The sequence below is a fragment of the Lactuca serriola genome, chromosome 5 (assembly GCF_051521515.1).
Source record: "Lactuca serriola cultivar US96UC23 chromosome 5, Lser_US96UC23_V15, whole genome shotgun sequence".
In the NCBI taxonomy this organism is placed as follows: Eukaryota; Viridiplantae; Streptophyta; class Magnoliopsida; order Asterales; family Asteraceae; genus Lactuca; species Lactuca serriola.
In genome coordinates this window covers 139380801-139392549 of record NC_136412.1, presented here as the reverse complement: position 1 = coordinate 139392549, position 11749 = coordinate 139380801, and the positions used below count along the sequence as shown (strand labels likewise).

The 11749-nt window shown below is 35.8% G+C and overlaps 1 protein-coding gene across 1 annotated transcript; it reads right to left on the bottom strand.

Annotated features, from left to right (window-relative positions):
- Positions 1-356: 356 nt before the first annotated feature.
- LOC145053026 (uncharacterized) lies at positions 357-5607 on the bottom strand. The gene is made up of 5 exons (XM_079000982.1): positions 4538-5607; positions 3838-3927; positions 2141-2269; positions 1944-1998; positions 357-1401 (listed from the first exon to the last, which is right to left on the bottom strand). The coding sequence occupies exons 1-5, from the start codon at positions 5510-5512 to the stop codon at positions 467-469; spliced, it is 2184 nt and encodes a 727-aa protein (XP_078857108.1). The 5' UTR covers positions 5513-5607; the 3' UTR covers positions 357-466.
- Positions 5608-11749: the final 6142 nt, after the last annotated feature.

The following is an 11749-nucleotide window of genomic DNA, read 5'->3' as shown; positions in this document are numbered from 1 at the left end:
AGATCATGGGAGGACCATGTTATCTGTATGGAAGACTATGGGAGGACCATAGCAACGAATACTACAACAGTGGGTGACTGTAAGACTGTAGAAGGACCACAACATTCACACATTTGTATGTTATATATGATATGTGGTATTTTGTGGGAACTCATTAAGCTCCGTGCTTAAGGTTTTAACAACAATGCTTAAGCCATATCGTCCAAAGGGAGTAACTTACTCATGATCTTTACAAAGCATTTATATACATGACTTACAATGAACCTCTAATGCTAAGGCCTGACATGAAATAAACAGTTTAACTAAGTGTTATAACAATCTAACTAACACTGCTCCTTAATTTTAATGATGTCTAATAATAATTGTAGAGCAAGAAAAATCTTTAGCTTTCTTTGTTCTTTAAAAAAGAAACTTAAACCTTTTTTATACAAGGCAATAAAAAAATGATCTGCAACAATATAATTAATTAAGCATGAGCATTCAACAATGGCTGCAGCGCTTTAACAACAATGCTCATCTTTGGCCTAAACTCAGCATCATATTGCACACACAACGCCGCAACTGCTGCCATCTTCGCAACTGCCTTTGGTGGGTATTCTCCGTTCAGTCTTGCATCAACCAACTGCCTGATCTTATCTTCATGGAGTCTTGGTGTTGCCCAGGTGACTAGACTCTGTTGACCACGTGGCAAAGTATGGTCCACAGGTTTTCGGCCAGTCAAAAGTTCAAGAAGAACAACTCCAAAGCTGTAAACATCGCTCTTTGAACTCATCTGTCCAGTCATGGCATATTCAGGTGCATGATAACCAAAGGTACTAAGAACACGGCTAGAATGAAGCCGTGCTTCTATGCTTGGTGTTAAGCTTGTTAAAGTAATATCTGCAATCTTAGCCACATAGTCCTCGAAAAGCAGAACATTACTTGATTTCATATCTCGATGAATAATTGGAGGTTGTGTCTTTTCATGCAAGTATTCAAGTCCTTTTGCAGCCCCAACAACAATTTTAACTCTTTGGGACCATGATAGAACTGGACCTGGTTGTGCACCTTTAACACCTCTTTTTCCATGAAGAATATCGTGTAGAGATCCATTTGCACCAAACTCATAAGCAAGTACACTCCAATCACCATCTACACAATATCCAAGTAGCTCGACAAGATTATCATGTTTAAGCCTTGATATCATAGAAACCTGAGCTACAAAGTCTTGGTCTGGTTGCTTTGTACAATCTAATTTTTTAATAGCTGCAGCCTGCCCACTTTTAAGAACACCGTAGTATGTTCTTCCATACGTTCCCTCACTAATTAATGATGCTGAACCAAAGTTAGCAGTGATTTCCTTTAACTCGTCCACCTGAAGAGCAGGGACAGCAATAGGTGTGGCCACTTTGGTGCCATAACCTGCATTGTTTTGGTATATATAAGTATAATTTTGTACAAGTGTCAAGGTATTATAGGTAAATAAATGTAAGTGTGTTGCTATGATTGGCAAATAAATGCCTATCATCATAAGACTTGTGCATGAGATCTGTTGTTATCCTATATATGAGATTGTTTCTGGTGTTCAAATTTCAATACATATTACCTGGATTATAAGTTTTAATCATTTGATTTGTTACATTATCGTTGTAAAGGTTGTATCAACTTATCGGATCTTCCCTGTATAAATATGATGAAAATGCACCGACAGATTATACTGTGAACGTTTAGAAAGCAATATTTTATGATTAAGGCATGATGTTGAGGACTGAGGCAGTCTGAACTTTTCAAGAGTGCAAAAAATTATAAAATAAAATGCATATAAGGATGGCAAAAAGAAAAAAGAAGGCAACTGATATAAATTTATATGTTGTTTGCATTAAAATATTTCCACTGCTTATTCCTAATAAAATCACATCTAAATACTAACAATATAAAATTAATAATACTTGGTTCGCAAATACCTGAACCGGAGGGATTTACACTATTAGCAGTGGAGTTTGACTGCATCTCATCCCACTGAACAACAAAACAAATGAAGTAGAGATTTAATTCCAACTCCCAAAGTACCTTAGACATACGCGATATTACTTCATTTCTAAATACACGTTATATGACATCTAAAACATTTGAATATAGTGGAAAGGTAAAATATACACACCTTTTCCTTATTTCTTTTGTACCCTATATGATCTTTGCTTTTGCCGCTTTTCTCATGCATTGTGTTTTCTTCATCAGAACTACTTGACTGGTTTCGGTTATGAGAGGAATCAGATGAGCCACAACCAAACTATATGACACACGGACCAAAAAACTACATATAAGCAATCATTCACCAAAATACACACAAAAACCTTAACTGCATTAAAATGAAATATATATATATATATATATATATATATATATATATATAAAACATGATTCAGTCTGTTTCAATTGTCAAATTGCGCATTTAGTTCGTATGTAACATCCCCAAAAAGGAGGTATAACTTCTTAACTATAAACTTTTATGTGCATGTCAAGTTTTGCCCTTATTGTGAAAAAAGTGGCATTTAAGTAAACAGGACGTATGCTTGTGTACGCTCAGCGTACGCATGCACGTATCTTGGACGTGGAGGCCACCTAGTACGTTGGGCTTACCAGGAGGGTATACTGGGCATACTAGGCTCAGAATGGAACCCCAATATTTTCGTGTGTCCCTATTTAATGAAAATGATTGCCTCATTTGTAGCCACCATTATCAGCCTCCAACCTCCTCCAAACCCTAATCTCGTTTCCATAGCTTGTGTGAGTGCTTGTGGCTCATTTAAGTGTTGTTGTGAAGCTTTTGGTGAAGGAGGAGGATAGCTTGTGTTTCTAGCTTGTGGATCTGAGCTTTAATTCAGTTTGTGCATCTTCCGAAGGTATCAAGTTTAAAATTTGTTCATTGTATGTTCTAGTTCTTGTTTTGGGTCCTTTCTAGGGTTTTAGGTCCCAAGTTTGGAACTTTGTGAGTTTGGTAAACTCCAAAGCTATTCTTTTATCCTTTTAGGTGTATTAGAGTGTTCTAGTCCATAAAAATGAATGCTTGGACATTTTTATCTTTCCATGCATGAGTTGTATGTCCTTTTGTGTGTGAAAGATGGAGTTTTTGAGATTGGGTCTTGACTAGCCATATATATATATATATATATATATATATATATATATATATATATATATATATATATATATATATATATAGAGAGAGAGAGAGAGAAAAGACTATTTTACACTTATATATATATATATATATATATATATATATATATATATATATATATATATATATATATATATATAGAGAGAGAGAGAGAGAGAGAAGTAAGTTTAAATAAAAATAGTAAATAGTATGATAAATGTAAAAACAATATGATTATGTTATTATTTTACAATGAATATAATATATGTGTATTATTGAAATTATTCTAATATGAATATTAACGTTTGATTATTTATATATCCATTACCTACATTTGTTATTATTTTATTATAAACTTTGTGTATGTGAATTATTGCAGTAGTTTTAAAATTAGTTTTAAGTTTCATTAATGAATAATGATAAAAAGCTGAAAATACAAAATTTATTACAAAATAATAACATAAAAATAGTGTTTTTACGTTTTAACACTATTTATTGTTGTTATTTGAACCATCATCTCTTTTTCTCTCTCTCTCTCTCTCTCTCTCTCTATATATATATATATATATATATATATATATATATATATATATATATATATATATATATATATATATATATATATATATATATGTGTGTGTGTTTGTATGTGTGTGTGTGAATATATGAGTGGGTTCATTATTGATGAATGTACACACCTTTGCAAATATTCGTTTAAACCATGTGTCTCTAACAAAACTAGTTGGAAGGCCATCTGGTTGCTTAATCAATCTTGAATCAGCAACACGCTATTTTTGAAATATCAAAAAAATAAATAGAGATGTTAGCATTTACCGACAATATTAAGAAATTTCGTGCATTTAATTAAATGTATAACATTCAGACTTGATAAGCTCTTTTAACAATATCAGTTTTATGTATCTTCATTATTTAATGATAATTTTTCAGAAATGGCTAGCTTTCGGAAATACTACAAAAATGCCCTGTTGAATTTGTGCTAGCACCAACTGCATATATAACCCTAAGTGTAGACCTCACTCCTAAAAGCTAGCTTGTAGGAGCAGGGGAGACCAAGACTTATAAGCCAATATAATTTTTGTATCCAGATTTTCAAAAGTTTACTTCAAGTTCAATAATAATATGAAGTCACGGATTATCCAATAATATTACTCTTGATTATATGAAAATAATGTACTCGTGTTATTCTCTAAACTTAACATCTTTTAGAATATATATAAATAGTATGATTAATGATTAATAATATATATATATATATATATATATATATATATATATATATATATATATATATATATATATATATATATATATATTATGTTTAATGACAATACATCCCAAACTAAACACACGCAGTAATAAAGGAATATCATTACTTACTTGATATTCGAGTGCACTCTCAAGACTTACTTGATATTCGAGTCCACTCTCAAGACTTACTTGATATTCGAGTCCACTCTCAAGGGTGCTGACCACGTCGGCCATCAGTGGGCGGTCTTTCAAGTCTCTCTCTAAACACCGATAAGCTATTTTGACAAACTTATCCAATGATTCGGGATTCATTCCGTCTTTTATATTACCAAATATAAGATCACTTATTTTGTTTTGTGGATAGTACTGTCGCACCAACGCTATTAAAGACTGTTGAACACCATTCTGGATAGTGATAGACAAACTCCCACACAACACTTCAAATAACACTACCCCAAAAGAATAAACATCTGATTCTTTTGTTAATAACCCTGATTCCATGTATAATGGATCACAATACCCAGGAGTGCCTACTGTATGGGAGACAACAAATGTGTATTGTTGATTGGCAGGGCCAAGTTTGGAGAGACCCATATCCGAGATCTTAGCATTCCAATTCTCATCTAACAGGATGTTGGAGCTTTTAATATCTCGGTGTAACACTCTTTGTTGGGTTCCATCGGGATTATGAAGGTATGCTAGTCCACGAGCTGCTCCGATACAAATCTTAAGTCGTCGAATCCAAGTTAGATCATCATTATTGAGGTATAAATCAAGACTTTTCCTAGGTGCGTACTCGTACACAAGGACCTTCTCAATATTCCCCTCATCACAAAATCCTAACAGTGAAATAATATTTTCATGCTTGTAGAGAGAAAGCATAATGACCTCCTTCCAAAACTCAGGATTTCCTTGCCCAAATTTTGGATCTAGTCGCTTTAAAGCAACGCTTATCTGCCCTGTGGAATGAACCAGCTCTCCTTTGTATACGTTGCCAAAACCTCCTCTACCGATGCAATTCTCTTCAGCGAAGTTGTTTGTTGCTAATTTTATAGCTTCCAATTCTATCTTCAGGTGTCCAAAGTTATTCATGAGATGCATCATCTTGATGGTAGGAATAAAGTTGGAAACCAAGTAGAGAACTTTTAGGAATAGATTGAAATCTTCAAAGAAAAGCTTGAATGTAGAAATATAATGGAAACAAGCAGCTCTTGGTCATCTTTATATTTCTTTTTTTCATACACAAAAAAACAACTGCCGTCCTTATTTTATCTTTTAGTTTATTAATTTAAATAGTTAAAGCTATTATTTTTCATTTTAAAGAATTTATATTATTAATTATTGGGGTCGATCAATTTATTAGGCAGGCATATAGCTTTTGTTTCTATTAGAACAGCGATATTATTAAGAACAACGGATATTTTGGAAGAATAACAAAATAAATAAATACATAATAAGGATTTTTGCTACTTTTATACCTATTCCCACAAACCCGATTGTGCATGTGCCCTGTTTTTACAATTAATTTTGGGTGTTATTATAGGTATCCCTCGTTCACATAAATTGCCAAAGGAGATATTAGAGTACATAACTACTATTTCACTCAAAGGGGATATTTCCTTATATAAAAGTAATTTAATTTTACTTGTAAATTGCAGTAAAACCAAAGGAAAATGCTGGTAATTAATTGTTATTTTTATTTATAAAAATGACGTGATGTTGGTATTTGGTGGTGAAAAAACATTTAAAGGTGGCAATGTCAGTGGACTTCATTATAGTCTTTTATTAGTTTGCATAATGTATCATTAATTAGTCTAGGCCCATTGGCCTTTCTCATGTATTTGTATATATAGATAACTAATCAATGAAATACGTTTTATGGGGAAAATATTGATTCACATGGTATCAGAGCCGGCGTCCCGCACCCCCGTGACGTCAGCACATCTTTGTATATCTTCATCTAGCCTTCGATTTTGAAGGGGAGTGATAGTGTATCCCACATCGGGCGACACGGTCTTATAAATGCACATATATATATATATATATATATATATATATATATATATATATATATATATATATATATGTGTGTGTGTGTGTGTGTGTGTGTGTGTATTTGTGTGTGTGTGTGTTAGGTCTCTCTTCTCTCCATAAGGGCCCTTCTAGAGAGTTAATATAGGGCTCCACATATAATATACAGATGATTGGTTTCCTTTTAGATTTTATCCTCCTGAGTGTCATGCCGACTCTAAGAACGATGAAAAAGGAATATCGAATACTTGGATGCAAGAAGGAAATGATGATTTTGAAAACGGGGCATTCATTCCATGGATCGATGCTGGGAAAAAAGATTACATCGAGATGATCGGAAAGACTCTGTCATCGAGCCCAGTTCTTCCCAAACATGTAAGAGAATGTGAAAAATCATCTAGGGAAGATATGTCGGTGGAATAGGAAGCGATAAACACTAATGGAATTGATGAAGTTACTATCCTGGAAACTTGCAAAATCAGATCCTTCCACAAGAATCGCTCCATACAAGAAACATCCTATGAAACCCAGAATGTATGCTTCTGATGGCCCTCTTCTACCCCTACCGAGGATAACTTTCATCCCCTCGATTTAAACAGATTCATCGACGTGTAGAATCTTCTGGTTGACCAAACCAATGGTGATTGTGTTTTTTCTGCCAGAAAATTCGAGAGAACTATTAAAATTGGACAAGAGCTGTGTTTTGAAATTGAGGCAGGTAATTAAAGATGAAATTATAGGAGAAAATGGTGATTTGAGACCTTTCCAATGAATTGTATAATCCTAAATTTCAGAGGAATTAGGAAGGATCATAAGGAGAATTGGGTACGTTGATTGAAGAATCAACACTGGTTGGCATTCTGTGGAATACAAGAAACTGAATTGGTTGACAAACATAGTATAAATTTAGTTGGATGATGGGGATCTGCTGATTTCGACTTTGCTATTGTAGGCGAGACTAGAAGTCCTACAGGCCTGCTTAACTTATGGAAAATCAACATATTTATAGTCAATGAAGTGTTGAAGTCTCGACATTTGTAACACCCGATTCAATGTACTTTTCATTTTTTACCATTGGTGTGTAAGTATTTTTATAAATTTGGTCCCTAGGGGCAGTTTTGCCATTTTTGGAAATTTGGGAGTACGCTGGGCATACTTCTTGTACGCAAGGCGTACGCACCTAGGGGACAAACCCTAAATTTTAGGGTTTGGACCCTATTTAGAAAACATTATGACCCATGATCCTCTCATTACTCAGCCTCCAGTGCCCTTTGAGTCCCATTTCAAAACCCTAACCCCTCTTGAGGATATTTGACCCTCTTGTATGTGTTTGTGATGTGTGTTGGTAATATTTCAAAAATATGAGCTTGGAAGAAGGAGCCTTGATCAAAGGAAAACTTGTAGATCCGGATTTAACACATCATTTCAAGCTTCATTAAGGTATAAAGCTTGAACCTTGCTCCTTGTATGCTTAGATCTATTCTTTATGAAGTTTTGGTCCTGTTTTGGTCCTATGATAAGGTCTAGTGGGTTTCTTCCACTCCAGAAGTTAGGAGTTGCTTCTCTTGATGTTTCTAAGGTCCCTATTCCGTAAAGTTAGCATCTTGATGGTTATGGATCAACCATGCATGTGTTTAGGTCCATTTGGTGATAGTAGAATGCTAAAAGTAAGGTTTGGGTTCTTTTGAGCCATGCAAAGGCTCCAAGTTCATGAATTTATGGATTAAGACATTCTACAAGGCTTAGATATAAATTTGGACAAAAAGGTCTTAAGGGAATAAGGCCATGAGTTGGGTTTTAGGACTCTGGCAAGTACGTCGGCCATACTCCGTACTATGATGTGTGTACTAGGTTAGTAGGTCGTATGTTTGGGTCAACACGCGTACGCAAGGCGTACGCTATGATTGGGATTCTCTCGTTTTGGGCCTTCTTTTACACTTGGACTCCCTTTGGACTTTGGGCCTTAGCTAGATTTTGGGATTTGTATCTATTTAGTCATAGTTGTACTTTAGGTTTATAGGTTGGGCTATTATTAGGCCTTGGACCAATAAAGGGTTATTGGGCCAAGCTAGTTGGGCACAATAAGGGAAAAGGTAGAATAGTCTTTTACCCTAAAGGCTAAGGGTGTTAGGTCCAGGACCCCGATTATGAATTTTGACCTAATTATTAATCAGAGTATTGTTTGATTGTTTAGTACGTGGATTTTCTAGATTAGCAGTCTGAACATTTATCTGATTTTCAGCAGATTGAGGGGAGTCTCCTCGATGTGCTTGGTGGGTCGAAAGCACCAATCTCGGCCCATGATTTATTATGATTAGGATGCTAGTTGTCTATGTTACACTTACATGTGTAGTATGTGACATGTATACCGGGCAGGATCCGATGTTAGGCGAGGCCTGATGGGTGTATTGTATGCTATTTACCTTAGTGATTCTTGCATGTGTTTATGTGTCTGTATGAGTATCAGGTGCGGCTTGATGAATGTGATGGGGTAGGTCCCATCTCATGTTACTAACAAATTTGTTTAGAGCGGGGATCGATACCGGTCTAGGCCATATGGTTGTTGGGCATGGCCCATTATATGTTTGATATGTATGGTATGAGGTATTTTAGGGAACTCACTAAGCTTCATGCTTAAAGTTTTTAGTTTATGTTTCAGGTACTTCTGGATTGAAGGGGAAGAGCTTAGGATGATCACATCGTACATACCACGAATTTTGTTTATTTGATTATGATGTATTGATATGATTGAGTAATATACTCTGATTTTCATTTCAGTTTTATGAACACATTTTGGATGATCGTTTTATTATTATTAAAATGAAAATTTTGTTCTTAATTTTGGGACGTTACAAGTTGGTATCAGAGCCATGGTTTGAGTGATTCAGGCACACTCTCGGGTGTGTCTGACTCAAACTGAGGATTTGGTAGATTTTTCATAGAATAGAGGTTTTACAAAAAGAGTTTTTCTAATAAAAGAAAGGGGTGTGGCACATGCATTCGGCCGACCTCAAGTAAGTTTTCCTAAAATACCCATACATCTTTTATGTTATGCTTTGAATTGTGAATTGTGAATCGCATGCTAGATTATGGCTAAGGATCTGCTCAGGATTACATGATAGAATGCTAGAAGAGATGTCTTTGTATGGATGTTGTATGAGCTTGTATACTTGCATGCTAGTACTGATCAGTCGGTGATAGGATGGTCTTATTAGGTTATGCCTGATTCCGATTACTCGATGCTCGAATGTTGTTTTCTTTGTGCTATGAGGAGTTGCCATTAACTTCAACTAACTAGTAATCAGATATGCTAAGTTACATATTATTGAGACTAAATAATTTTAGAAGGTTAGGTTTTAACTCTATTGTACAACTCTTGTTTGAGTCCAACTGTCGTAGTGTCAGACCTTTCATTCGAAGAATTATCTGGTGTCAGTGATATGTAATTGTATTTGTGAGCTAGTTAGAGGGTGCTTGAGGGAGTTCCTTCTTCAGTTGATGGCGGAGAGTAGTGTGGGGTTGCCCTAGGAAAACCTAGGAGGTGATTCAGTGCTAAGAGTCTCGTCTTATTGAGAATTGTTGGTTTTGAAAAGGGTGTCACCTGGAGGATTCACGATGATCCTTAAGGAAAGTACAAATAGATATGGAAGGTAGTATGGGCATGTATTACTAGAAGAAGAGGATCCGTACTCAATTCATGGAAAGGTGTGATGATACCAGGAAGCTTGTAGAGTATAGGATACCTTGATATGTGTGTGTGTATGTGTGTTATATATATATATATATATATATATATATATATATATATATATATGTGTGTGTGTGTGTGTTATGATGGTTTGAATTGTCTATTTTCAATATGGTGGTAACTTGAGGAGGATCTGGTAGTAGTTCTAGTGTCGGTGATGGTTCGGGCTCTGGGGATGGACAATTGGATGATTAGATGTGGGAGTTCATTTCATTAGAGATTACCCGTACTATTCATAAGTAGACTCCTGTGATCTTCGGCACGGTCAAAGAGGGTATCCTAGAGGTTCCGGATGAGTGCTTGGGCACTTTTTGCTCTGAGATGGTGGTGATTATGGGAGCTTGCACTTTGACTTTCCGTGAGTTCTGGACATGTGGAGTCGCGGAGTTCTTCGGGAAGAAGGACCCAATTGTGAGTAGGCGTTGGTTGGCAGACGTCAGGAATGCCTTCCGATCTAGCCTTTGTCCTAAGGAGGCAAAGGTCCACCTTGCATCCTGTCTTCTGGAGGATAGAGCTCGAGACTGGTAGGGGGAGATTGGGCATGCCGTGGGAGGCGAGGCGATTAATTCGATGACTTGGGAGGATTTTGTGACAACATTTTGGGCTGAGTTCGCACTTGTGATTGAGGTCCAAAAGTTAGTTTAAACTCCTCCAAACTGCAAAACGGTTGTATGCACTCGCTCCATTGGTACTATTCCCTTAGTCTTTCACATGATGTTGCTAATCCTTGCATCTTGAAAATATTTATGCTTTCTACACCAGTTGTTGCATCTTCTCCTTTAAAAAACATCTTCAGATTCCAGAGCCAATAGTCTATGTTTGGTACACATCCACCTCCTTTACCATGATTAGTAGGCAACGATATCACATGTTGTTCGCAAGCATGTCCTTTGTTTTGTTTCCTTTGTTCAGTATACTCTCCAAACCCCTACCCCTTCCCAATATAGGACTTTTGATTCTCTTAACCAGAACTCGTCAGGAGAGTAAAGGCATTGTCTACGGGATCCCTATGTTCATCAAATATAATGGAGAACATAGTTATAGGTTGTGTTTGCGTGAAAGCAGCTGTGTGGACTAATTTTGGCTAGGAATGCACTCTTGTTTGTTGAAACCATGCTCCATGAATGATTTTTAGGTGGATCCAAGGAATGAGTTCTAGAAACTGTATCTGATGGAGTGACCATATGAGAAACTGCTTGAGTTGGTGGTACTAGTGGAGCTGACGTGAAGACATCCATGGATGAAGGTTGCAGTAGTGGTTGTGATGGTGGGGAGGGGAGAGTTGTGGAAACAAAAGTGGGCGACATATGTGAAGGGGGTACAGATGATTGGCTTACTTTAAGGAGCAGCTATTGGATTAGATGTCTAAGCCCATAACTATTATTGTTATGTACTCGACCCGAGAGTAGCATGGTCCATTTGGGTTGCATATCATCAGGACAACTTGTTAGGATAGACTTTTGAGAAGAGGTTATATATGATTTATTAATATATTATAAGTTCAAATATCTTAATATGAAATCATATGATTTAATTAATATTGATCAAGAATTAGTTTAGAA